A 27,453-nucleotide genomic window follows, 5' to 3' on the forward strand; every position below is an offset into this window, starting at 1 on the left:
GCCGCCCTGCCGGCGGCTCCGGGCCCGGGCTGCTCCCCGCTCCGACCAATCAGCGCGCCAGAACCACGACTGACGGCAGCACCGCCCAATCGCAGCGAGGGGCGGGCTCTGCACACGGCCCAGCCTCGCCCCGCGCTCCCAGCGCCCCCCGGGCTGCGTGAGGGGAAAGCCGCAGCTGAGGAACAGCCCTGGAACGGGCCCGGCCCGAGCCGCCATTCAGCTGAGAAGGGAAACAAAGCTCTCCGCTGCTCCCGGCCCGACTTGCCCAGCCCTGCGTGTTGGCTGCCTCCGGCTCCTTGGGAAGCCCTGCAGCCTCCCGACTCCCGCCCCTAATTCGGAGCATCAGTGCATGGCTTTGATTTCGTTGTTCAGGCTTGGCTATGGGCTGTCCTGGTCTGCTGCATTTTCTGGGTTCCTCTTGGATGCTTTGAGCAACAGGCTGTGCCCCGGGAGCATCCTTTGTGCTCCTTTGTGACAGAGGAGAACCTTCCAGGCGGTTCTTGCGGGAGCTGCTACTGTGATGTCACGGGAACGCTGCCGCGTCCTCGCCGTGTTCCCGTTGCTGTGGGCACGGAGCCCTCAGTGTCCAGAGCGGCTCTGGGCGCCCGCTGGTTGCCGGAGGATCCTCCTGCCCGAGGCATTCTCAGCAGCCAGCCCAGCCCCTGCCGGGTGTCCTTCTGTGCTTGCAGGGGTACAGTCTGCCACGTGTGCAGCACGGCCAAAATGATCCAGCAAGCGGTTGCTGCAGTTTGCACTCTGTACTCTGTGGCTTATTCGGGGTATTTTTTAGCCCACTTGGCACGTAAGTCGAGGTTTTCCCTGGCTGCAGCGTCGGTGCCTTCGGGCTTGCTGTGTGCTTTCTGTTCTCCCACTGCAACTGAGCTGCCTTTGTAACCAAATTGCCATTAAGACACCGCTGGTTTGGGAGAGCTCCTGCCAGCAGCTGCAGCTGAAAAAGGGGGTGTCTGCAGCCAGCGGGGCGTGCACAGCATTTGCAATGGAGCCGGGGGGGTTCTGTTCCCTCAAGCGCAGAGTCTGTGCCAGCAGAGCCTGGAACTCCCTGCGTTGGCTGCTGCAGCCAAGGGCTGACACAGCCCAGGATTCTGTGTTGTTCTCTTGCTTGCTGTGTGAAGGGACTGTGGCTCCTGGAGGGATGTTGTGGAAGCAAAATGCTCTCTCGGGGTGTCCTTGCTCCGTGGGAGTTCCCACCACGGGCAGGTTTTTCCTAACAGCATCTGGTTCGTGTTGCCTGTCCCGTTGCAGGGCACCTCACGCGTGGATCCCGAGCAGCTCCTCCTTCGGTGAGTGGGAAAGGAACCTTTGGTGGTCGGAATTGTGCAGAGAGTTGTGAGCTTGGCGTGTGGCAGTCGAGCGCCAGCCTGGGAGGCTGAAGGAAAGTTCCTGCCAGTGTCTTTGCAGCAGCAGCAGCAGCAGCACAGGGATCCCTGGCACTTTTCTCCTTCTCTGCTGAAGAGCTTTTGAAGAGCTGCAGGTCTGGTTTTGCAGGCAGAAGATTGCTTGCTGGCTTTAGCCACGGTGGAATATGGAATGCCCAGCAATAAGTGGCAATGTCGACTTTAGCCCCTTCCTAGTTTGAACAGCTCTGAATCCCATTTCTGCTTAGTGCAGCTGGATGTGTAGCTGAGGATAAATAAGGCGATAACTGAGATAGAACTTCCCGTCCCTCACGCTACCATCTGTCCACAGGGCACAAAAGCAGCATCAGCTCCTCCTCTGTTTCCCTGTGCTTCCCAAGAGGAGGAAGACAGCAGTGAACTTCCCGCTGTTCTGGGGGATGATGGTGAACTTCCCTCCGTCCCGGGAGACCACAGTGAACCTCCCTCTGTCCCGGGAGATGAGGGCAAACATCCCACGGTTTGGGAATACAACAGTGAAGCTCCTGTGGTGTGGGGCGAGGATGGTGGACATGACCCGGTGTGGGACGAGGACAACGAGGCTCCAGTGCCATGGGACAAGGACGACGGACATCTCCCAGCGTGGGATGAGGACAGAGGACATCCTGGGATTTGGGAAGAGGAGGCTGCAATTCTCCCAGCATGGGAAGAGGACGGGAAACGTCCCATGGCTTGGAAAGAAGACCAGGAACCTGCTGAATTTTGGGAAGAGGATGGGGAACCTCCCTCTGGTTGGGAAGAGGACACTGAACCTCCCTCTGCTGCGGGATCCTGGGCTGAACATTCTGACAGCAGCACAGCCCTGCAGCCAGAGGGCAGAGAGGAGTGGTGCCTGATGCAGCTGAGTACGTCTGCTGTGCTGCTGTGTGCCAGAGCAGGGTGCTGCGTGTGTGTCTCAGCATCAGCTGCACCCAGGCTTGCTGTGCAGCTGAATGTCACAGAGTCATTTATTGTCCTTGCCCAGCTGAGAGCAAGGGGCTCCCGGCCCCAGGGAGTGGGGCTGCATTTTGGCCCTGCTGCAAGGCGGGGTCTCCATCTGGGAGGGAGCGTCTTCCATGTGGTTTCTTTCAGGGAGCACCGTGAGCGTGGGGGAGCCTGCCGAGAAATACCTGGAACTGGAGCAGGTTGGCCAAGGGTAAGTGCACGGCAGTTACTTCTGCACAAGCAGGGGCCAGGTATTTGCTGGTGCAGGATCAAGTGAGAAGCCAGGCAAGCTGCAAACAGCTTCAGACACTGGGCCACGATCCTGCTGTCTCTCAGTCCTGATCACAATTGGTAACTGTGGTCAGAAGGCACCGTCAGAGGCCCCTGAGGCTGGCAGTGTCCTGCCTGCAGCAAGGAGCAGGACCTGGAAGATCTTCTGTCCCTGGAATTTGATTGCTTGAAAGAGCAGCTCACCATCTGGTGACTGTCAGAAAACAGTTCTCAAGAAGATTCCTTTCAAATAGTTTGCTTCCAAAAATATCCACTGGTCAGGATTATTAACATAATGGTTTAGAAACAGAAACCAGAGATGAACTAATAAGTGCTCTTTTCAGCACAGGTAGTAAACCCTGTACATTCAGTAACAGACACAGAGCTGCTGCACTCGAGGGGAAAATGCATCAGCTGCCTGATGGCAGGGCCCTTGTGGATCCTGCAGCTCATAGGCAGGAAATGGAAAAGGATGAAATACATTCTTTTCCAGTTCTTTAGACACCTACTCCCACCCTAGGTTTTGGACTAAAGTAATAAAGTAATTCAGTGTGGACATTTGGGATTTGCTCCAGCCCTTTTCCTTCGTGTTGGGCCTCAGTTTTCTCTCGCACACCTTGTGTGGCACAGGGCTGGTGGCTGCTGCGCTGCTGTTTGAAGGGTCGATGCACCCAGGTGTTTTGTAAACGCTGCAGGCAGCAGAGATCTCCTGTCTGGGCTGGCTTTCACTCCCAGGGCCTAAAGCGCTGCTTCTTTCTTCTCTGCTGTTCTGTCTCCAGGGCTTTCGGAACCGTTTATAAAGGACTCGACAGGGCCACTGGAGGAGAGGTCAGTGTCACCACGCCCAGCGCATCGGGCAGCTCTCGAGGGCTTTCCCCTCTGCTGGGAGCTGTGGCTGCAGCTTTGTGGGGCCAGCAGAGCTTTCCTGCACAGGCTGTTCCACTGAAGGCACAGCAGTGTCAGCCTGCAGAGCACGGCTGGGACAGACTTGAGCCTTCTGAAGTGCCCAAAGGAATGCAAGGAGGGCAGTGGTGTCTGTCAGAGCAGGACACGCTGGCTTGGTCTTCATATCTGAAAACATCAGTGCATCAGCTGGTGGAGGCTGAGGCCTAATTTATCTTCATCCCAGCCTCAGACAGGAACACTGTTTAGCAGTTTTTCCACCCTGCGTTTCATCTTCCAAGAGTACCTCAAGACCTAATGAGGGAGTGCTCCTTCTTGGGATCAGTTTGGGGTTTTAGTCCTACTGCAGCTGTTCCCAGAGAGAGGGAGAGGAATGAGAAGATGGATGTGCAGAGCAAAGCTCTCTCCTAAACGCTGCAGCTGTGTTTGGGTCTGGTGTCAGTGACAGCCCGTGACAGGGATCATCTGAGCAATGTTTGTGCGTGTTTGCTCTGTTGTGCAATCCCAAACAGAGCAGTTGCGTTTGAAATCATGACCAAATCCCCCAGGATTGCTAAAGGGTTCCCGGCTGTTTTGCTCTGTTTTCACAGAACCAGAATTACTTCCTGCTTGCAAAATGTGTTTGAATGATAATGAGAGTGGTGGTAAACGAAGGCGGTTTGAGAAGACTGCAGGTGCAGAGAATGCTGTGAGAGCTTTGAGGCTGAGAGCTGAGGGCCCATTTCTGCAGAGCTTCCAAGGCCAAATGTCTCTGGCCCTGTGTCCTGTAAGCGGCCCCGCAGCGAGCAGAGAAATGGGCTGTGGGAATGTCACTTGCTGAGCCCGGGTGTCCCATCCCAAGGCAGTTTGGCACAGCCCGGCTCCGTCACTCCACAAAGACTCGCTCCGTGTTTGCTGCGGCCTCCTGCCCCAGACTCCTCCAGTTCAAGGGCTGCAATGTCCTTTCAGGTGGCCATAAAGAAAATGAGTCTCAGAGGGCAGAACAGGGAACGAGCTGTGAATGAGATCCTGGTCCTGAAGGACAAGAAGAACCCCAACATTGTCAGCTTTTTGGACAGGTGAGTGCTTCAGCTCTTATCCCGTGCACGGGCCCTGCGTTAATCTCTCCTGGCATCCGCAGTCTGTAGCCTGTTTTAAAAAAGCCTCACCCGGCCGTAGCTTCCCAAAACAACAGCCTGTCAGTTCACTCCCCCTTTGTGCTTTTGTTGCTTTGGTTTGGTTTTTCCTTCAAGCTGACCCCATTTCCTGCGTCTTACAACAAGTGCTGGTAGACCCTGTCAGAAATTATTTCCCTTGGCTTCTCCTTCCCAACTCTTTTCCATTGCTGCAGATGCCAGGAAGACCAGGTTCTTGTTTCCAGAAATGCCTCATGTGCCCATTTTGCAATGGCCTTGCCTGTTTCTGAAGGGACTTGCTGCAAGGTTTTCCAAACACTTGACCACTTTTGTCCTAAGTGCGGCACGGCCTCCTGCCCTGGATAACTCTGGAAGTTGTGTTGCCTTGTTCTGGAGGGAACGGTGGAACTGCTGAGTTCAGATGCTGAACCAGCTGGGGGCAAGTGTTGTGCTTCCACATTGATCTGGGCTGTTGCTGAACTGCATTTTTCACTTGCTTGCCATCTAAGGCCTCTCCTTTCCCACAGCCGTCTCCTTCTCCTTTAGACTGTGCAGATCCCAAGGACTGTGCAGCCTGGCAGGAATGTCTCTGCATCGGATTCTGTCCTCATTTACAAGTGACCTGGAAACAAAACTCCACTCGAGGCTTTTCCATCAGGGAATTGAGCAGTGCACGTTCATCTCCACGCCATTGTTTGCCTCTTCCAGCTTCCTTGTTGATGAAGATCTCTGGCTGGTGATGGAATACATGGATGGAGGAACTTTGCAGGACGTTGTCAGACAGACACGCATGGCTGAAGGAGAGATGGCAGCTGTCAGTCGGGAGGTGAGGGATCCTGCTCGTGCTTCCCATGGCTTGGACACAATGCTCCTTCCAAGCAGGGCCTGAGAACAGGAGTGGCTCCATGCTCAGAGCTTTGTTTCTGTGTTGTTTTTATGAGCTGCAGAAGAAAGAGCCTCTGAAGTGAACGGCCTGCCAGTGTCACTGCACTTCCACTCTGCTCTTGTCCTCTTTCCTGATCTTTGTGGGACTCTCTGTCTTTTTTGATTTGATTTGCTGTTCTCAGCTTTGCCTTGAACCATTTGCCCGGAGCTTGTCTGCACTGCACTCCTGGCCTGGCACAGCAAACTGCTGCTGGCAGAATTCTAAACTGTCCTTTCTTGTGTGCTGTATTCTGGCCATGGATTTCCACCCTCGTGTTTCTTGCTCTCTCTCAGTGTCTGCAGGGCCTGGATTTCCTCCACTCAGACCGGGTGATCCACAGAGATCTGAAGAGCTCCAACATCCTTCTGGCAACGGACGGCTCTGTCAAGCTGGGTGGGTGTTCCTGGTCAGGCACGGCGCTCCCGGGCTGCGGGTGTGGGGCTGCTTCCCAGTGACGGCCAGAGCCCCACAAGTGCTGCTGGTGGCGGTGCCCGGCCCCTGCTGCCAGCTGAGAGCGGCTGCCCCATGCAGAGAGCTCAGGAGAGGAGCAGGGTGTCAGCAGTGGCTTTGCTCTGGGTGTGGCCCTTGCAGAGGGGCGGGAGTTGGAATCTGAAGCTTCAAGGGAATCACTAAAAGCCACTGCATGAAAGCTGAGAGTTCCTTTAAGGGTCCACTTCCATCTTGCCTTGGCTACAGCCCTGCGGACTTTTCCAGCTGGATTCAGCCCTGCATTCTCAGACTGAGAGTGGGCAATCTTTGTGCTTGGTTTCCTCATTCCAGCTGCCTTTGACAGTGTTTGTTTCTGTCCTCAGCTGATTTTGGCCTCTGCGCTCAGCTGAGCCCTGAGCAGGAGCAGTGCAGCTCCATGGTGGGCACTGCTCACTGGATGGCCCCAGAGGTTGTGACCAGTTCTCCTTATGGCCCCAAGGTGGACATCTGGTCCTTGGGCATTGTGACCATCGAGATGGTGGAAGGAGAACCTCCTTACTTCGAGCACACGGCGGCCATGGTAAGAGGCAAATTTCCCAGAGTTTGCAGAGGCCGGAGAGCACAGTGGGACCCCGCCCTGGGCGGAGCAGCTGGAGGGCTCTGCCCATCGGGAAGGGAATTCCCAGAGGACTTGAGCCTGAGCACAGACAAATATTCTGCAGTCTCCAGAATTTGCTTTGGGTTTTAAGTTGTTGCAGCTCTTCTGTCTGCGAGGATGACCTGAAAAGATGAAGCCAGAGCATCAGCTCTAATCTTATCTTGCAGAAAACCCCAGACCAACCCCAAAACCCACACCCAAACCCAACAAGTTTTCTGAAGGAGTTCCTGAAAGAGGTTCTGCGAGATGAACTTCCGCTGACTCTTCTCACTGGGAAACTTGTCTAAAACATGCAGATGATTGTTTAACATCCCCATAGTCTAACATATTTCTTTCCTAGCCCAAGCTACTTTCTCCATGTCACCAAGGCTGAGCTTTCAGCAACCCAAACCTCGGGTTCCTTGCCTGGCAGTTTCTGGGATGGAACATCTTGAATGCATTTACTTGAGTGTCAGTGGCACTGCAGGGATGCATTTGATGTAAGAATCCTTGGAAATACCACAGGCAGACCACAGTGACTCTTGCAAATGGCCTGTAAAGCTGGTGTCCGTATTTGGAGAAGCAAAATGGGTTATTTCTGATGGAGGTTCCAACTAACAAAGTCAGCCAATGATGTTGGCTCTCAAGGCAAGATCATGTGGATGTTGGAATGGCTGTGGCTGCCGCAGCGTTTGGCTTTTTTGGTTGGCATAGAAGAATGAGCTCTGAGCAGCATCTCTGCCAGGGAGGAAAGTGTCCCTGGAGACTGGGGCTGAGAAACCGGGGTCGCTGTGAGCACTCGTGGGTGTGAAGGAAGCTGGCAGAGCTTTTTCAGAAGTGTTTGCTTTTCGTGCAGGCTCGCTGTCTGATCCGGCAGAACGGGACCCCGCAGCTGCAGGAGCCCAGGCGCCTGTCGGCTCTGCTGCGGGACTTCCTGGAGTGCAGCCTGGAGCCGGACGAGGAGCGGCGCTGGTCTGCCCAGGAGCTGCTGCAGGTGAATGCGAAGCGGCTGCAGGGGAAAGAGCAGCGCGAGGGAGGGGTTTTCTCATGGGGCCCCCTCCAATAGTGTCCAGTCTCGCTGCTTTTCACATGCAAAGCCAGCAGAATCCTCGCCTGGTTTGGCTTGGCAGGGTCCTTTCCTGGTCGTCTGGACCAGGTGCCCCGCAAGGAGCAGGGACATCTTCAAGCAGATCAGGTGGCCCAGAGCCCTGCCTGACCTGAGCCTGGGCGTTTCCAGGGAGGAGGCACCTCCCACATCTCTGGGCACCCTCTGCCAGTGTTTCCCCATGCTTCTGATAAAAAAATTCTGCCTCAGATCTAATCTGAGCCTGCTTCCCTCTCCTGAGTTTCAAACGATTCCCCTTTGTCCTGATGCAACAGAGCCTGTGAGGAACTTGACTTGGGAAAGTAACAGTTGATTTCTTTCTTTTTCATCCTTTGGGCAGCACCCATTTTTATCATCAGCCAAGCCTCTCTCCAGCCTGAGCCCTCTGATCGCTGCAGCAAAGCAATTGAAGGAGCAGCGGAGGACCTGAAGCAACTGGGGCCAGCTTTTTGTTATAGTAGTTAGGACAAGTGGTTAGTTACAGTAGTTAGCACTGCTAGTTAGTTATGGTGGTTAGGACAGCCTGGTAGTTATGGCAGTTTTTTGAATAAAAGCTCTGTTAAACCTCAAGTCCCTTGACGTGCCCCTTCCTTGTCCCCCTGTGACTCAGCTGCCCGGAGCAATGCGAGGGGAGAGCGGGCCCAGCCTTGCCCAGAGCTGAGCCCCAGCAGAGCCCCGGCAGAGCCCAGAGCAGCCTCAGCATCGGCAGAGTCAGCCTGGAAGGAGGCGCCTGGAGCCTTCTCGACTGCAGCCGACTCTTGTTTACAAACCGCGTGGGGTGGGAAATGCCACTGGTTCTGCAAGAGGGCAGAGGGGGCCCGGGGAAGGCCCAAGTGCTCCAGGCGAGGCAAAAACCCGCCCAGTGCTGGAGAAAAACCACGCCTTTTTCCCCTCCCACGTCAGCCAAAATATTGAATCCTAAACCAAGTCAAACGGGGCAGGGGAGGAGCCCAGGCCCTTCCGTCCCTGCAAACCAAAGCTTCCCTTGCACGGCTCTGAGCCCCAGCCCCGGTGGCCCCGCGGGCGTTGGTTTCTGTCGGGCTCGCTGCCGCCAGCCCAGGGCCAGCCCGGGACAGGGCGGGCGCTGGAGGCTGCGGGCGGGGAGATGCGATCCCGGGACACGCATTCGGTGGCACCTGCGAGCGCAAGCAGGGGAGGGGCTCCGGCAGTGACGGGAGAAAGGAATAAGGTGAATGTGACTTAAACAAGCCAAGCCCGTGAATCTGCTTTAGATAGGGCCAGGGAGCTGTAGGTAGGAAGGAGTGAAAAAAACTATCACTTCCAGAAAATGTTACTGATTGCCATGAACTGCAGCTCAGCCAAGGCCGTGTGAAATTCCTGAACTTAGAGAAGAAGAACAAAGACTCAATGGAGTTATTAATATGGCTTTGTTTTACTGAAACAAACAAAACGGGTGTGTGCATATTGGAGGGCAGATCGGGAAGTCTGAACCTTCCAAGAAACAGTCCCGGGGACAGAGCAGCCACCTCTGTCCTACCCACAGCAGCCGGGACGAGCCAGCGCTGCTCCGGCACCGGCTCCTGCCGAGGCAGCAGCGGCAAGGAGAGCGCGGGCAGCCGCTCCCGCAGCGCCCTCACGCCAGGGCGAACACGGCGCCCACACGGCACAACGAACCCGCCCCAGCCCCCTGCCGCCCCCTCCGCCCGCAGCCAGCGCCGAGCCCCGCCAGAACCGAGCGCGGCTCCCACCTGCGCTGGGGCCGCCTCCGAGCTCCGCCGCCGCCTCTCCGGGCTCCGGCCGCCGCCGCCGCTCCCGGGCCCGCACAGACGCTCCGCCAATGGCGCCTCTGCTGCGCCACGGCCGCCCTGCCGGCGGCTCCGGGCCCGGGCTGCTCCCCGCTCCGACCAATCAGCGCGCCAGAACCACGACTGACGGCAGCACCGCCCAATCGCAGCGAGGGGCGGGCTCTGCACACGGCCCAGCCTCGCCCCGCGCTCCCAGCGCCCCCCGGGCTGCGTGAGGGGAAAGCCGCAGCTGAGGAACAGCCCTGGAACGGGCCCGGCCCGAGCCGCCATTCAGCTGGGAAGGGAAACAAAGCTCTCCGCTGCTCCCGGCCCGACTTGCCCAGCCCTGCGTGTTGGCTGCCTCCGGCTTCTTGGGAAGCCCTGCAGCCTCCCGACTCCCGCCCCTAATTCGGAGCATCAGTGCATGGCTTTGATTTCCCCAAAAAGGGAAAACCGCCCCAAACCCCTTTGGCTGAGTGCACGAGGGGAGAGATTTATGGCAGAAAACTCCCAAAGTCGTTTTTCCCGAGCTTGGGAAGAACAACCCCATCCAAGCGGATGTCCCGCAAACGAGGGACACCCACAAGCCCCTCACAACCCCCGGGGCTGGGCTGGCCCTGCCTGGATGCCGGGAGGCACCAAAACCGCTCTGTCCCTGCCCTCTGCTACTGCACAGGGACAGGAAATACAAGGAAAGTCCCAGGAGCTGAGAGAAGGACCAGGAGAGATCCCGCCCTGAGCACCGGCATGGGCACAACAGACCCACCCTGGGCACAGGGAGGGAATTTATTACCAACCAAATCCCAGCAGCACAAGGACAAGGCAAAGAAATCTCTCCAACACCTTCCCCCCACCCAGCAGGGATCACCCGGAACGGGGATCACCAGGGCTCTGCCCAACGGGGGTCACTGGGGATCATCCAACGCCGATCCTCCCACGGGGGGTGGAGCTGGAGCAGCGCACGAAGCTCTTCCCGCACTCGGGGCACTCGCAGGGCTTCCCTTAGCGGTGCCTCCGTTGGTGTTGAGCTGTGCTTGAAACCCTTCCCACACTCAGGGCAGCGGAAGGGCCTCTCCTCTGTGTGTATTGGCTGATGTAAGGGGACATGATCCCCCCAAGGGGCTCAGCTTTGGGGTCCTGAAAGATCCAAACATACACACACAAAAACCTCTCCCAGGACACTAAAAGATATTTGGGGCACGGTTCTGGAATCTGCCAGCTCCAAACACTCCCCAATAATAAAACCCTCTCAGGGACCCCCCGATAGATTCGGGACGAGCTCCCCCTCCCCAGCCACCTGCAGGATGCCGTGGGGGGGACGCTCCCGGGGCCGGGAGTGCTGCGGACACAGCGGGCACTGGAACCTCCTGCTTCTCCTATTCCTGATCCTGCTCCTCCTCCTCCTGCTCCTCCTTTTCCTCTCTCGTCCACCTCCTGCTCTTCTCCTCCTTCCTCATCCCGCCTCCTCCCCAGTTCCTGCTTTCTGTATATTTAGAATGGAGAACTTTGCTTGTTTCTAGAACTAGAACAGGGATCCCAGAAGGAACAATCCTTGCTGGTTTTAGTCAGCAGCATCAGTGACTAAAGGTCATGATTCCTTTGGTTTGGTCCTGTCCTTGTTCCTCCTCAGTGTTCAGGCTTGGCTATGGGCTGTCCTGGTCTGCTGCATTTTCTGGGTTCCTCTTGGATGCTTTGAGCAACAGGCTGTGCCCCGGGAGGATCCTTTGTGCTCCTTTGTGACAGAGGAGAACCTTCCAGGCGGTTCTTGCGGGAGCTGCTGCTGTGATGTCACGGGAACGCTGCCGCGTCCTCGCCGTGTTCCCGTTGCTGTGGGCACGGAGCCCTCAGTGTCCAGAGCGGCTCTGGGCGCCCGCTGGTTGCCGGAGGATCCTCCTGCCCGAGGCATTCTCAGCAGCCAGCCCAGCCCCTGCCGGGTGTCCTTCTGTGCTTGCAGGGGTACAGTCTGCCACGTGTGCAGCACGGCCAAAATGATCCAGCAAGCGGTTGCTGCAGTTTGCACTCTGTACTCTGTGGCTTATTCGGGGTATTTTTTAGCCCACTTGGCACGTAAGTCGAGGTTTTCCCTGGCTGCAGCGTCGGTGCCTTCGGGCTCGCTGTGTGCTTTCTGTTCTCCCACTGGAACTGAGCTGCCTTTGTAACCAAATTGCCATTAAGACACCGTTGGTTTGGGAGAGCTCCTGCCAGCAGCTGCAGCTGAAAAAGGGGGTGTCTGCAGCCAGCGGGGCGTGCACAGCATTTGCAATGGAGCCGGGGGGGTTCTGTTCCCTCAAGCGCAGAGTCTGTGCCAGCGGAGCCTGGAACTCCCTGCGTTGGCTGCTGCAGCCAAGAGCTGACACAGCCCAGGATTCTGTGCTGTTCTCTTGCTTGCTGTGCGAAGGGACTGTGGCTCCTGGAGGGATGTTGTGGAAGCAAAATGCTCTCTCGGGGTGTCCTTGCTCCGTGGGAGTTCCCACCACGGGCAGGTTTTTCCTAACAGCATCTGGTTCGTGTTGCCTGTCCCGTTGCAGGGCACCTCACGCGTGGATCCCGAGCAGCTCCTCCTTCGGTGAGTGGGAAAGGAACCTTTGGTGGTCGGAATTGTGCAGAGAGTTGTGAGCTTGGCGTGTGGCAGTCGAGCGCCAGCCTGGGAGGCTGAAGGAAAGTTCCTGCCAGTGTCTTTGCAGCAGCAGCAAAGGGATCCCTGGCACTTTTCTCCTTCTCTGCTGAAGAGCTTTTGAAGAGCTGCAGGTCTGGTTTTGCAGGCAGAAGATTGCTTGCTGGCTTTAGCCACGGTGGAATATGGAATGCCCAGCAATAAGTGGCAATGTCGACTTTAGCCCATTCCTAGTTTGAACAGCTCTGAATCCCATTTCTGCTTAGTGCAGCTAGATGTGTAGCTGAGGATAAATAAGGCGATAACTGAGATAGAACTTCCTGTTCCTCATGCTACCATCTGTCCACAGGGCACAAAAGCAGCATCAGCTCCTCCTCTGGCTCCCTGTGCTTCCAAAGAGGAGGCCAAAGAGGAGGCCAAAGAGGAGGAAGACAGCAGTGAACTTCCCGCTGTTCTGGGGGATGATGGTGAACTTCCCTCTGTCCCCGGAGATGAGAGCAAACATCCCACGGTTTGGGAATACAACAGTGAAGCTCCTGTGGTGTGGGACGAGGATGGTGGACATCACCCGGTGTGGGACGAGGACAGTGAGGCTCCAGTGCCATGGGAAAAGGACGACGGACATCTCCCAGCGTGGGACGAGGACAGAGGACATCCTGTGATTTGGGAAGAGGAGGCTGCAATTCTCCCAGCATGGGAAGAGGACAGTAAACGTCCCATGGCTTGGAAAGAGGACCAGGAACCTGCTGCATTTTGGGAAGAGGATGGGGAACCGCCCTCTGCTTGGGAAGAGGACACTGAACCTCCCTCTGCTGCGGGATCCTGGGCTGAACATTCTGACAGCAGCACAGCCCTGCAGCCAGAGAGCAGAGAGGAGTGGTGCCTGATGCAGCTGAGTACGTCTGCTGTGCTGCTGTGTGCCAGAGCAGGGTGCTGCGTGTGTGTCTCAGCATCAGCTGCACCCAGGCTTGCTGTGCAGCTGAATGTCACAGAGTCATTTATTGTCCTTGCCCAGCTGAGAGCAAGGGGCTCCCGGCCCCAGGGAGTGGGGCTGCATTTTGGCCCTGCTGCAAGGCGGGGTCTCCATCTGGGAGGGAGCGTCTTCCATGTGGTTTCTTTCAGGGAGCACCGTGAGCGTGGGGGAGCCTGCCGAGAAATACCTGGAACTGGAGCAGGTTGGCCAAGGGTAAGTGCACGGCAGTTACTTCTGCACAAGCAGGGGCCAGGTATTTGCTGGTGCAGGATCAAGTGAGAAGCCAGGCAAGCTGCAAACAGCTTCAGACACTGGGCCACGATCCTGCTGTCTCTCAGTCCTGATCACAATTGGTAACTGTGGTCAGAAGGCACCGTCAGAGGCCCCTGAGGCTGGCAGTGTCCTGCTGCAGCAAGGAGCAGGACCTGGAAGATCTTCTGTCCCTGGAATTTGATTGCCTGAAAGAGCAGCTCACCATCTGGTGCCTGTCAGAAAACAGTTCTCAAGAAGATTCCTTTCAAATAGTTTGCTTCCAAAAATATCCACTGGTCAGGATTATCAACATAACAGTTTAGAAACAGAAACCAGAGATGAACTAATAAGTGCCTTTTTCAGCACAGGTAGTAAGCCCCGTACATTCAGTAACAGACACAGAGCTGCTGCACTCGAGGGGAAAATGCATCAGCTGCCTGATGGCAGGGCCCTTGTGGATCCTGCAGCTCGTAGGCAGGAAATGGAAAAGGATGAAATACATTCTTTTCCAGTTCTTTAGACACCTACTCCCACCCTAGGTTTTGGACTAAAGTAATTCAGTGTGGACATTTGGGATTTGCTCCAGCCCTTTTCCTTCATGTTGGGCCCCAGTTTTCTCTCGCACACCTTGTGTGGCACAGGGCTGGTGGCTGCTGCGCTGCTGTTTGAAGGGTCGATGCACCCAGGTGTTTTGTAAACGCTGCAGGCAGCAGAGATCTCCTGTCTGGGCTGGCTTTCACTCCCAGGGCCTAAAGCGCTGCTTCTTTCTTCTCTGCTGTTCTGTCTCCAGGGCTTTCGGAACCGTTTATAAAGGACTCGACAGGGCCACTGGAGGAGAGGTCAGTGTCACCACGTCCAGCGCGTCGGGCAGCTCTCGAGGGCTTTCCCCTCTGCTGGGAGCTGTGGCTGCAGCTTTGGGGGGCCAGCAGAGCTTTCCTGCACAGGCTGTTCCTCTGAAGGCACAGCAGTGTCAGCCTGCAGAGCACGGCTGGGACAGACTTGAGCCTTCTGAAGTGCCCAAAGGAATGCAAGGAGGGCAGTGGTGTCTGTCAGAGCAGGACACGCTGGCTTGGTCTTCATATCTGAAAACATCAGTGCATCAGCTGGTGGAGGCTGAGGCCTAATTTATCTTCATCCCAGCCTCAGACAGGAACACTGTTTAGCAGTTTTTCCATCCTGTATTTCATCTTCCAAGAGTACCTCAAGACCTAATTAAGGAGTGATCCTGCTTGGGATCACTTTGGGGTTTTAGTCCTACTGCAGCTGTTCCCAGAGAGAGGGAGAGGAATGAGAAGATGGATGTGCAGAGCAAAGCTCTCTCCTAAACCCTGCAGCTGTGTTTGGGTCTGGTGTCAGTGACAGCCCGTGACAGGGATCATCTGAGCAATGTTTGTGCGTGTTTGCTCTGTTGTGCAATCCCAAACAGAGCAGTTGCGTTTGAAATCATGACCAAATCCCCCAGGATTGCTAAAGGGTTCCTGGCTGTTTTGCTCTGTTTTCACAGAACCAGAATTACTTCCTGCTTGCAAAATGTGTTTGAATGATAATGAGAGTGGTGGTAAACTAAGGCGGTTTGAGAAGACTGCAGGTGCAGAGAATGCTGTGAGAGCTTTGAGGCTGAGAGCTGAGGGCCCATTTCTGCAGAGCTTCCAAGGCCAAATGTCTCTGGCCCTGTGTCCTGTAAGTGGCCCCGCAGCGAGCAGAGAAATGGGCTGTGGGAATGTCACTTGCTGAGCCCGGGTGTCCCATCCCAAGGCAGTTTGGCACAGCCCGGCTCCGTCACTCCACAGACTCGCTCAGTGTTTGCCGCGGCCTCCTGCCCCAGACTCCTGCAGTTCAAGGGCTGCAATGTCCTTTCAGGTGGCCATAAAGAAAATGAGTCTCAGAGGGCAGAACAGGGAACGAGCTGTGAATGAGATCCTGGTCCTGAAGGACAAGAAGAACCCCAACATTGTCAGCTCTTTGGACAGGTGAGTGCTTCAGCTCTTATCCCGTGCACGGGCCCTGCGTTAATCTCTCCTGGCATCCGCAGTCTGTAGCCTGTTTTGAAAAAGCCTCACCCGGTCGTAGCTTCCCAAAACAACAGCCTGTCAGTTCACTCCCTCCGTGTGCTTTTGTTGCTTTGGTTTGCTTTTTCCTTCAAGCTGACCCATTTTTCTGGGTCTTATAACAAGTGCTGATAGACCCTGGCAGACATTATTTCCCTTGGCTTCTCCTTCCCAACTCTTTTCCATTGCTGCAGATGCCAGGAAGACCAGGTTCTTGTTTCCAGAAATGCCTCATGTGCCCATTTTGTAATGGCCTTGCCTGTTTCTGAAGGGACTTTCTGCAAGGTTTTCCAAACACTTGACCACTTTTGTCCTAAGTGCTGCACGGCCTCCTGCCCTGGATAACTCTGGAAATTGTGTTGCCTTGTTCTGGAAGGAACGGTGGAAGTGCTGAGTTCAGATGCTGAACCAGCTGAGGGCAAGTGTTGTGGTTCCACATTGATCTGGGCTGTTGCTAAACTGCATTTTTCACCTGCTTGCCATCTAAGGCCTTTCCTTTCCCACAGCCGTCTCCTTCTCCTTTAGACTGTGCAGATCCCAAGGACTGTGCAGCCTGGCAGGAATGTCTCTGCATTGGATTCTGTCCTCATTTACAAGTGACCTGGAAACAAAACTCCACCAGAGGCTTTTCCATCAGGGAATTGAGCAGTGCACGTTCATCTCCACGCCATTGTTTGCCTCTTGCAGCTTCCTTGTTGATGAAGATCTCTGGCTGGTGATGGAATACATGGATGGAGGAACTTTGCAGGACGTTGTCAGACAGACACGCATGGCTGAAGGAGAGATGGCAGCTGTCAGTCGGGAGGTGAGGGATCCTGCTCGTGCTTCCCATGGCTTGGACACAATGCTCCTTCCAAGCAGGGCCTGAGAACAGGAGTGGCTCCATGCTCAGAGCTTTGTTTCTGTGTTGTTTTTATGAGCTGCAGAAGAAAGAGCCTCTGAAGTGAACGGCCTGCCAGTGTCACTGCACTTCCACTCTGCTCTTGTCCTCTTTCCTGCTCTTTGTGGGACTCTCTGTCTTTTTTGATTTGATTTGCTGTTCTCAGCTTTGCCTTGAACCATTTGCCCGGAGCTTGTCTGCACTGCACTCCTGGCCTGGCACAGCAAAGCTGCTGCTGGCAGAATTCTAAACTGTCCTTTCTTGTGTGATTGTGTATTCCGGCCATGGATTTCCACCCTCGTGTTTCTTGCTCTCTCTCAGTGTCTGCAGGGCCTGGATTTCCTCCACTCAAACCGGGTGATCCACAGAGATCTGAAGAGCTCCAACATCCTTCTGGCAACGGACGGCTCTGTCAAGCTGGGTGGGTGTTCCTGGTCAGGCACGGTGCTCCCGGGCTGCGGGTGTGGGGCTGCTTCCCAGTGACGGCCAGAGCCCCACAAGTGCTGCTGGTGGCAGTGCCCGGCCCCTGCTGCCAGCTGAGAGCGGCTGCCCCATGCAGAGAGCTCAGGAGAGGAGCAGGGTGTCAGCAGTGGCTTTGCTCTGGGTGTGGCCCTTCCAGAGGGGCAGGAGTTGGAATCTGAAGCTTCAAGGGAATCACTAAAAGCCACTGCATGAAAGCTGAGGGTTCCGTTAAGGGTCCACTTCCATCTTGCCTTGGCTACAGCCCTGCGGACTTTTCCAGCTGGATTCAGCAGTGCATTCTCAGACTGAGAGTGGGCAATCTTTGTGCTTGGTTTCCTCATTCCAGCTGCCTTTGACAGTGTTTGTTTCTGTCCTCAGCTGATTTTGGCCTCTGCGCTCAGCTCAGCCCTGAGCAGGAGCAGCGCAGCTCCATGGTGGGCACTGCTCACTGGATGGCCCCAGAGGTTGTGACCAGTTCTCCTTATGGCCCCAAGGTGGACATCTGGTCCTTGGGCATTGTGACCATCGAGATGGTGGAAGGAGAACCTCCTTACTTCAAGCACACGGCGGCCATGGTAAGAGGCAAATTTCCCAGAGTTTGCAGAGGCCTGTGAGCACAGAGGGACCCGCCCTGGGAGGAGCAGCCAGAGGGCTCTGCCCATCGGGAAGGGAATTCCCAGAGGACTCCAGCCTGAGCACAGACAAATATTCTGCAGTCTCCAGAATTTGCTTTGGGTTTTAAGTTGTTGTAGCTCTTCTGTCTGCGAGGATGACCTGAAAAGATGAAGCCAGAACATCAGCTCTAATCTTATCTTGCAGAAAACCCCAGACCAACCCCAAACCCCACACCCAAACCCAACAAGTTTTCTGAAGGAGTTTCTGAAAGAGGTTCTGCGAGATGAACTCCCCCTGACTCTTCTCACTGGGAAACTTGTCTAAAACATGAAGATGATTGTTTAACATCCCCATAGTCTAACATATTTCTTTCCTTGCCCAAGCTACTTTCTCCATGGCACCAAGGCTGAGCTTTCAGCAACCCAAACCTCGGGTTCCTTGCCTGGCAGTTTCTGGGATGGAACATCTTGAATGCATTTACTTGAGTGTCAGTGGCACTGCAGGGATGCATTTGATGTAAGAATCCTTGGAAATACCACAGGCAGACCACAGTGACTCTTGCAAATGGCCTGTAAAGCTGGTGTCCGTATTTGGAGAAGCAAAATGGGTTATTTCTGATGGAGGTTCCAACTAACAAAGTCAGCCAATGACATTGGCTCTCAAGGCAAGATCATCTGGATGTTGGAATGGCTGTGGCTGCCGCAGCGTTTGGCTTTTTTGGTTGGCATAGAAGAATGAGCTCTGAGCAGCATCTCTGCCAGGGAGGAAAGTGCCCCTGGAGACTGGGGCTGAGAAACCGGGGTCGCTGTGAGCACTCGTGGGTGTGAAGGAAGCTGGCAGAGCTTTTTCAGAAGTGTTTGCTTTCCGCGCAGGCTCGCTGTCTGATCCGGCAGAACGGGACCCCGCAGCTGCAGGAGCCCAGGCGCCTGTCGGCTCTGCTGCGGGACTTCCTGGAGTGCAGCCTGGAGCCGGACGAGGAGCGGCGCTGGTCTGCCCAGGAGCTGCTGCAGGTGGATGCGAAGCGGCTGCAGGGGAAAGAGCAGCGCGAGGGAGGGGTTTTCTCGTGGGGCCCCCTCCAATAGTGTCCAGTCTCGCTGCTTTTCACATGCAAAGCCAGCAGAATCCTCGCCTGGTTTGGCTTGGCAGGGTCCTTTGCAGGTCATCTGGACCAGGTGCCCCGCAAGGAGCAGGGACATCTTCAAGCAGATCAGGTGGCTCCGAGCCCTGCCTGACCTGAGCCTGGATGTTTCCAGGGAGGAGGCACCTCCCACATCTCTGGGCACCCTCTGCCAGTGTTTCCCCACGCTTCTGATAAAAAACTTCTGCCTCAGATCTAATCTGAGCCTGCTTCCCTCTCCTGAGTTTCAAACGATTCCCCTTTGTCCTGATGCAACAGAGCCTGTGAGGAACTTGACTTGGGAAAGTAACAGTTGATTTCTTTCTTTTTCATCCTTTGGGCAGCACCCATTTTTATCATCAGCCAAGCCTCTCTCCAGCCTGAGCCCTCTGATCGCTGCAGCAAAGCAATTGAAGGAGCAGCGGAGGACCTGAAGCACCCGGGGACAGCTTTTTGTTATAGTAGTTAGGACAAGTGGTTAGTTACAGTAGTTAGCACTGCTAGTTAGTTATGGTGGTTAGGACAGCCTGGTAGTTATGGCAGTTTTTTGAATAAAAACTCTGTTAAACCTCAAGTCCCTTGACGTGTCCCTTCCTTGTTCCCCCGTGACTCAGCTGCCCGGAGCAATGCGAGGGGAGAGCGGGCCCAGCCTTGCCCAGAGCTGAGCCCCAGCAGAGCCCCGGCAGAGCCCAGAGCAGCCTCAGCATCGGCAGAGTCAGCCTGGAAGGAGGCGCCTGGAGCCTTCTCGACTGCAGCCGACTCTTGTTTACAAACCGCGTGGGGTGGGAAATGCCACTGGTTCTGCAAGAGGGCAGAGGGGGCCCGGGGAAGGCCCAAGTGCTCCAGGCGAGGCAAAAACCCGCCCAGTGCTGGAGAAAAACCACGCCTTTTCCCCCTTCTACGTCGGCCAAAACATTGAATCCTAAACCAAGTCAAACGGGGCAGGGGAGGAGCCCAGGCCCTTCTGCCCCTGCAAACCAAAGCTTCCCTTGCACGGTTCTGAGCCCCGGCGCTGGTGGCCCCGCGGGCATTGGTTTCTGTCGGGCTCGCTGCCGCCAGCCCAGGGCCAGCCCGGGACAGGGCGGGCGCTGGAGGCTGCGGGCGGGGAGATGCGATCCCGGGACACGCATTCGGTGGCACCTGCGAGCGCAAGCAGGGGAGGGGCTCCGGCAGTGACGGGGGAAAGGAATAAGGTGAATGTGACTTAAACAAACGAAGCCCGTGAATCTGCTTTAGATAGGGCCAGGGAGCTGTAGGTAGGAAGGAGTGAAAGAAACTATCACTTCCAGAAAATGTTACTGATTGCCATGGACTGCTGCTCAGCCAAGGCCATGTCAAATTCCTGAACTTAAAGAAGAAGAACGAAGACTCAATGGAGTTATTAATACTGCTTTGTTTTACTAAAACAAACAAAATGGGTGTGTGCATATTGAAGAGCAGATCGGGAAGTCTGAACCTTCCAAGAAACAGTCCCGGGGACAGAGCAGCCACCTCTGTCCTACCCACAGCAGCCGGGACGAGCCAGCGCTGCTCCAGCACCGGCTCCTGCCGAGGCAGCAGCGGCAAGGAGAGCGCGGGCAGCCGCTCCCGCAGCGCCCTCACGCCAGGGCGAACACGGCGCCCACACAGCACAACGAACCCGCCCCAGCCCCCTGCCGCCCCCTCCGCCCGCAGCCAGCGCCGAGCCCCGCCAGAACCGAGCGCGGCTCCCACCTGCGCTGGGGCCGCCTCCGAGCTCCGCCACCGCCTCAGTGGTGGTTCCTAGTCACCCCCAGTATGATCCCGGTCACTCCCAGCATCATCCTGGTCGCTTACAGTCACTCCCACTGTGTTTTCAGTATGGTCCCAGTCACTCCCAATAAGATCCCAGTTGCCCGCAGCGTGGTCCCAGTGGCTCCCAGTCACACCCAGGATGGTTGCTTTCACTCTCAGTAAGAGTCCAGTGTGGCTCCAGTCATTTCCAGTATGAACCCACTCACTCCCTGTATGATTGTATTTGCACCCACTGTGGTCCCAGTTGCTCCCAGTGTCTTGGTTTGAAAGACAGGTGTCTGCCAAGGAAGGCAGGAGTCTCTCCTGAAATGGAAGAAAAAAAATTACAACCCCCTTCCCTCTGAATTATTATCATTTTGAAATTAAGGAGCTTTATAGGCAAAGATATGAGGAACAGGAATAACAGGGTAATATATACTAATATATATACTATAATATATAATATATAATTTATACTAATATATATCTGTATGTGTATAACCAGTCAAACAAACAGCAATAACTATGGCAGTAACAGCAAACAATCACAAACCCAGTCCCAGCCTTCTTGGCTGTCAGGCCCTTTCCCCTTGGGTGCAGTTCCGCTTGCAGCCGGCAGGGGCGCTGGCGGCTCCCGGTGAGCAGGGCAGGTGCGATGGTTCCCCCGCGGCTGCAGGGGGCGCTCCGGAGCGAGCTCGGGGAGCACGCGGCACTGGTGGCCTGGGATCCCGGGGAAGGGATGGAAGAAAGATTTCAAAAACCCCCTGGACAGCCGATCCCGGTGTCTGGCCGGACCCTCAGGAACAGCAGGCTGGAACAGCAGGGACGAGCACAAATCCCGGGTTTCAGACGAGATGTATCAAACTCCGGAGCTGCGGTGGGAACCCGCGGAGGTCTCAGCAGGCCGGGAGAGCGGGGCTACAGAGTAGCAAAGGCTCGAAGCAACGGCAGGGGCGGGCGGCCAGAGCCGCGCTGCCAGTGGGGCAGGGAAGGCGAGCTTGGGATCCCCGGGTCTCTCCGGTAGAAGGAAAGCAGCCAAAGAAGAAGCCTCTCTCTCCATCCAAACACTGGGAACTGACTGCCTGCAAACCCAGGTGAAAGTGATGCACCCCTGCCGCTATAACCAGGGTCTTTGTTTTCCTTAAGCCCCCAGTAATTTGTCCCCCTGGCAACATCTATGGGGAAAATTCCTTTAAGAGAAAAAGAAATAGGAGGAGAACTCCTAAAACCCCAACATTATCCACCCCAAATTTTTCCCATACTAACATGTTACATGAAACGGAACCCTTTTAACCATATAAATACATGCGTCACCCGAATTATATACGTATATACATGCTGATGCTGATACAAGTCCAGAGCCATGGGTAGTTCACCCTTAAACAAGGTCCCCTTGAGATATGCATTGGGTCTCTCCATCCCTTTGCATCACCCACCAGGTGCAACCTGGTCCCTGAGCGAAGGCAACCCCATGGATGGGTTTGTCTTTGCTTGAAGCAGAATTAACCCAAACAGTTTTTCCAAGCATACCTCTCATGTGCACCACTGGAACCGTATCCCTGTCTGTTGTTTGTAGGGGTTTGGATTGGGCAGGGCCTGCTCGGCTGGTGGAGCCTCGGGTGTTAACTAACCAGGTGGCTCTTGCTAAATGCACCTCCCAGTTTTTGAAAGTCCCCCCACCCAGGTCCTTCAAGGTTGTTTTAAGCAATCCATTACATCGCTCAACCTTCCCAGCTGCTGGTGCATGGTAAGGGATGTGGTTCACCCACTCAATGCCATGTTCTCTAGCCCAGGTGTTTATAAGGCTGTTCTTGAAATGAGTCCCATTGTCAGACTCAATTCTCTCAGGGGTACCATGCCTCCAAAGGACTTGCTTTTCGAGGCCCAGGATGGTGTGCCGGGCAGTAGCATGAGGCACAGGGTAGGTCTCCAGCCATCCTGTGGTGGCTTCTACCATTGTGAGCACATAGCACTTGCCTTGGCGTGTTTGAGGCAGTGTGATGTAATCAATCTGCCAGGCCTCCCCATACTTGTATTTGGACCATTGCCCACCATACCACAGGGGCTTCACTTGCTGGGCCTGCTTGACCGCAGCGCATGTCTCACAGTCATGGATAACCTGGGAGATACTGTCCATAGTTAGATCCACCCCTCGATCTTGTGCCCACTTATAGGTGGCATCTCTGCCCTGATGGCCTGAGGCATCATGGGCGCATCGAGCTAGGAACAACTCTCCTTTATGTTGCCAATCCAAGTCTATCTGGGACACCTCTATTTTTGCAGCCTGATCTACCTGATTGTTGTTACGATGTTCTTCATTAGCCCGGATCTTGGGAACGTGAGCATCTACATGACGGACTTCCACGGATAGCTTCTCTACCCGATTGGCAATGCCTTTCCACTCCTCAGCAGCCCAGATTGGTTTTCCACTGTGCTGCCAGTTTGCTTTCTTCCACCTTTCCAGCCAACCCCACAGAGCATTGGCTACCATCCATGAATCAGTGTAGAGGTAGAGCTTTGGCCACTTCTCTCTTTCAGCAATGTCAGGAGCTAACTGGACAGCTTTGAATTTGGCAAATTGGCTCGATCCACCTTCTCTTTCAGTAGCGTGTGCAACTTGTCATGTGGGGTCCATACAGCGGCTTTCCATTTCCAGTCAGTGCCTACAATTCGGCAGGAACCATCAGTGAAGAGGGCGTATTGTCTTTCACTCTCTGATTGCTCGTTATATGGTGGGGCTTCTTGGGCATGTGTCACCTGCTCCTCTTCTTCTTCAGAAGATAATCCAAATGTCGCGCTTTCCGGACAATTCGTAATTATTTCCAAGATGCCAGGGCGACTTGGGTTTCCAATTCAGATGCGCTGCATGATGAGGGCAATCCATTTGCTCCAAGTAGCGTCAGTGGCGTGATGCATGGAAGGAACCTTTCCTTGGAACATCCACCCCAGTACCAGTAGTCGGGGTGCCAGGAGGAGCTGTGCCTGTGTGCCGATTACCTCTGAGGCAGCTTGAACTCCTTCATAAGCTGTCAAGATCTCTTTCTCTGTGGGAGTGTAGTTGGCTTTGGACCCTCTGTACCTTCAGCTCCAGAATCCCAGTGGTCGACCACGAGTCTCACCAGGCACCTTCTGTCAGAGGTTCCAGGACAGACCATTGCTCCTGGCTGCAGAGTAGAGCACGTTCTTCACCTCTGGTCCTGTCCTGACTGGGCCAAGGGCTATGGCATGAGCAATTTCCTGCTTGATCTGGGCGAAGGCTTGCTACTGTTCAGGGCCCCAGTGGAAATCGTTCTTCTTTCAGGTAACCAGGTAGAGAGGGCTCACGATCTGTACTCGGGAATGTGCATTCTCCAAAAGCCTATGGCACCTAGGAAAGCTTGTGTTTCCTTCTTGTTGGTTGGTGGAGACATTGCAGTGATCTTATTGATGACCTTGGTGGGAATCTGATGTCATCCATCTTGCCACTTTACTCCCAGGAGCTGGATCTCTTGGGCAGGTCCCTTGACTTTGCTCTTGATGATGAAACCAGCTTCCAGGAGAATTTGGATGATTCTCTCTCCTTTCTCAAATACCTCCGATGCCATGTTCCCCCACACAATGATGTCATCAATGTACTGCAGATGTTCTGGAGCCTCACCCTCTTCCAGTGCAGCCTGGATCAGTCCATGGCAGATGGTGGGACTGTGCTTCCACCCCTGGGGCAGTCGGTTCCAGGTGTACTGCACACCCCTCCAGGTGAAGGCAAACTGAGGCCTGCACTCTGCTGCCAGAGGAATGGAGAAAAAAGCATTAGCAATGTCAATAGTGGCATACCACTTCACTGCTTTGGACTCCAGCTCGTACTGGAGCTCCAAAATGTCCGGCACAGCAGCGCTCAGTGGTGGAGTCACTTCATTCAAGGCACAATAGTCCACAATCTCCATTCCCCGTCAGACTTGTGCACAGGCCAGATGGGGCTGTGGAAGGGTGAGTGGGTCTTGCTGACCACCCCTTGGCTCTCCAGCTTGCAGATCATCTTGTGGATGGGGATCACAGCATCTCGATTTGTCCGATACTGCCGGCCGTGCATGTCGAGGTGGCAATTGGCACTCGTTGCTCTTCCACTTTCAGGAGTCCAACTGCAGAGGGATTTTCTGATAGTCCAGGCAGGGTGTTCAATTGCCTAATGCCCTCTGCCTCCACAGCAGCAATCCCAAATGCCCACCTGAGTCCTTTCGGGTCTTTGTAATACCCATTCTGGAGGATGTCTATGCTCAGAATACACGGGGCCTCTGGGCTAGTCACAATCGGATGCTTTTGCCACTCCTTCCCAGTCAGGCTCACCTCAGCTTCCAACAACGTCAAATCGTGTGATCTCCCGGTCACCCCAGTGATGGATACAGGTTCTTCCCCCACATGTCCTGATGGCATTAAAGTACACTGTGCTCCAGTGTCAACCAATGCATCATATTTTTGTTGCTCTGATGTGCCAGGCCATGGGATCCACACCGTCCAGAAAACGCGGCTTTCCCGTACCGCCTCCTCGCTAGAGGCAGGGCCCCTCTAGACCTGGTTATCATTCTTCCCCTGGGCGTACATGCTAGAGGTCCCTTCAAGGGGATCCAACATATCATCCTCCCTTCTGTAATACCTGGCAGCTCGGTCACGGGAGGCTGAGGCTACTTTCACCTTAGCAGAATCCCCTCGGTTAGTGCCTCCCTCCTTGAGTTCACGCACCTGCTCTGCCAGGACAGAAGTGGGTTTCCCATCCCACCTTCTCATATCTTCCCCATTCACGCACAGAAAAACCACAGCTCAGCTCGTGGGGTGTACCCACTCTCTCTAGCTGGGGGACTTGGGGGCTCTGACCTGGGGGCCTGTGACTCGCACTGGTGCCACACTGACCTTCCTCATCTCCTCCCTCATTTCCTTCCTCATCTCCTTCATCTCCTCTTTGAGGTCCTGGACCACAGCAGAGACATGAGCTTTCAGCGGACCATTGACCATACTGTCATAATTCCTGAGCTTGTTGGTGACAGAGCCCACTGTTTCTCAGTTATTGTCAGCATCAATCGTTGCAATGAAGGTGGTGTATTGCGGTGGCCCTAGCTTTGCCAGGTTCCACATCATCTGTCCTGTGCACCTGACCTTATCGGGGTCATTATCATGCTGTCCATCCCTCCCAAAGAGTACCTCTAATACTGCCACCTCTCTTAGCTGTTGGATCCCTTCCTCGAGTGTCTTCCACTGCATTCTATGATGGTACTCCTGCATTCTGTCTTTGTGAATGAACCTTTCTCTCCCACTCATTAAGAGCCGCTCCCAGAGAGAAAGGGGTCCTGGCTCCCTCACAAATATCTGGTCCACGCCTGGGTCCTGCGTCAACGATCCCAGATACCTTGCCTCACCACTATCCAGTTGTACACCTGTGCCCATAAGGTCCCAAAGCTGAAGCAGCCAGGTTGTATAAGGCTCACGCCCCCTTTGCACAATGTCTTTTCGCATATTACAGAGACTGTCATATGACAGGGACTCACTGATGATTTCTGGCTCTGGCTCTCCTGCTGGTTGTGAGGGCCCTGGTTCCCCATCATCATTAACTGGTCGTACTGATATGGTCTTCTACTTCCTCCTCTGCACAGGGGCGACTGCTGCTGGCTGTGATTGTCCTTGTGATTCAGCTGGAGCCTGGAGGAGGTGTATTCCGTTAGCATCTGGCATATTTCCTGGCACATCTCCTACATCCCCTTCACCAGTACCCTCACCCAGTTTGGGTAGTCCATTTCTGAGGTGGGCTGTTGGGCAGTATCAGGCTGTGGGGCTGGGTCAGGCTGTGGGGCTGGATCTCTAGTGTCTGGGGCTGTGTCAGGTTCGGGGGCAGGATCAGGCTCTGGGGTAGGATCTCTAGTCTCTGAGGCCAGTGTCTGGGTAGTTATCCAAGCAAATTTCAACTTATCTCTGAGGGCTAAATAGAGTAGGCCTATCAGCACCAGTTGGTTAGTATCCAGAGGAAATCTAAACCCTTCGAAAATTGGTGGGGTGGGCCCAAAGAACTGGTTGAGGGGTTGGGGAAAAGCTTCCCCTGGTGTCATTTCCTCACAGAAGGTACCATTTTTAACACAACCCCAAAAACATGCACTCAGTGTGTGATAGCCCTTTATCCATGTGCCCACATTCCAGAGGAAGTTAAAAGCCCATGAATCCCTCACCTTCTCAACCCTTAGGGCAAAATGGGTCAGCCTTAGTCAGAGGACCCATGTTTAGGTAAGGAGCTGCAAAGGGGAAGAACGACCACCTGCCACCCAAACCAGGGTAAACTAGACCACATAGTGCTGCCTAACAAGGTTCCTATATCCAGCACACAATATTAAGTTACCCAGGAACTGTTATTCCTTTTTCACCCCTTTCTCTTAATGCCCTCAGGCAGCATGTTGGACGCCAAGATCTGTTTCGGTTTGAAAGGCAGGTGTCTGCTAAGGAAGGCAGAAGCCTCCCTTGGAATGGCAGATGCAACCCCCTTCCCTCTGAGTTATTATAATTTTGAAATCAAGGGGCTTTCTGGCAAAGATGTGGGAAATAGGAATAACAGTTCTTTACTATTATATATCTATACGTGTGTAACCAGTCAAACAAACAGCAATAACTATGGCAGTAACAGCAAACAATCCCAAACCCAGTCCCAGCCTTCTCGGCTGTCAGGCCCTTTCCCCTCGGGTGCAGTTCCGCTCGCAGCCGGCAGGGGCGCTGGCGGCTCCCGGTGAGCAGGGCAGGTGCGATGGTTCCCCCGCAGCTGCAGGGGGCGCTCCGGAGCGAGCTCAGGTAACACGCGGCACTGGTGGCCTGGGATCTGGGAAGGGATGGGACAAAGGCTTCACAAACCCCCTGGGCAGCCGATCCTGGTGTCCGGCTGGAGCCTCGGGAACAGCAGGCTGGAATGGCAGGGATGAGCACAAATCCCGGGTGGCAGACAAGATGTATCAAAATTCCGGAGCTGCGGTGGGAACCCGCGGAGGTCTCAGCAGGCAGGGAGAGCGGGGCTAGAGAACAGCGAAAGCTCGACACAATGGCAGGGGAAGGGCGGCTGCAGCCTGGCTCCCAGCGGGGCAGGGAAGGCAGACTTGGGAATCCCGGGGTCTCTCTGGTAGAAGGAAAGCAGCCAGAGAAGCAGCCTCTCTCTCCGTCATCCAAAACGCCAGGGACTGACTGCCCACACAGCCAGGTGAAAAAAAAGAGTAGCAAGATGCACCCCTCCATCTATGGCCAGGGCTGTTGTTTTTCTTAAGCACCCAGTAA

The 27,453-nt window shown here is 55.0% G+C and overlaps 1 protein-coding gene across 1 annotated transcript; it reads left to right on the plus strand.

The window, feature by feature from the left end:
* Positions 1-6,375: 6,375 nt before the first annotated feature.
* LOC138101928 (serine/threonine-protein kinase PAK 3-like) lies at positions 6,376-18,863 on the plus strand. Its single transcript, XM_068999676.1, has 11 exons — positions 6,376-6,561; positions 7,475-7,612; positions 12,432-12,978; positions 13,205-13,268; positions 14,098-14,146; positions 15,168-15,277; positions 16,043-16,160; positions 16,557-16,656; positions 17,076-17,272; positions 18,185-18,322; positions 18,774-18,863. Exons 1-11 carry the CDS (start codon positions 6,418-6,420, stop codon positions 18,861-18,863), a joined length of 1,695 nt encoding a protein of 564 aa, XP_068855777.1. The 5' UTR covers positions 6,376-6,417.
* Positions 18,864-27,453: the final 8,590 nt, after the last annotated feature.

Source organism: Aphelocoma coerulescens, unplaced genomic scaffold, assembly GCF_041296385.1.
Source record: "Aphelocoma coerulescens isolate FSJ_1873_10779 unplaced genomic scaffold, UR_Acoe_1.0 HiC_scaffold_56, whole genome shotgun sequence".
Lineage (NCBI taxonomy): Eukaryota > Metazoa > Chordata > Aves > Passeriformes > Corvidae > Aphelocoma > Aphelocoma coerulescens.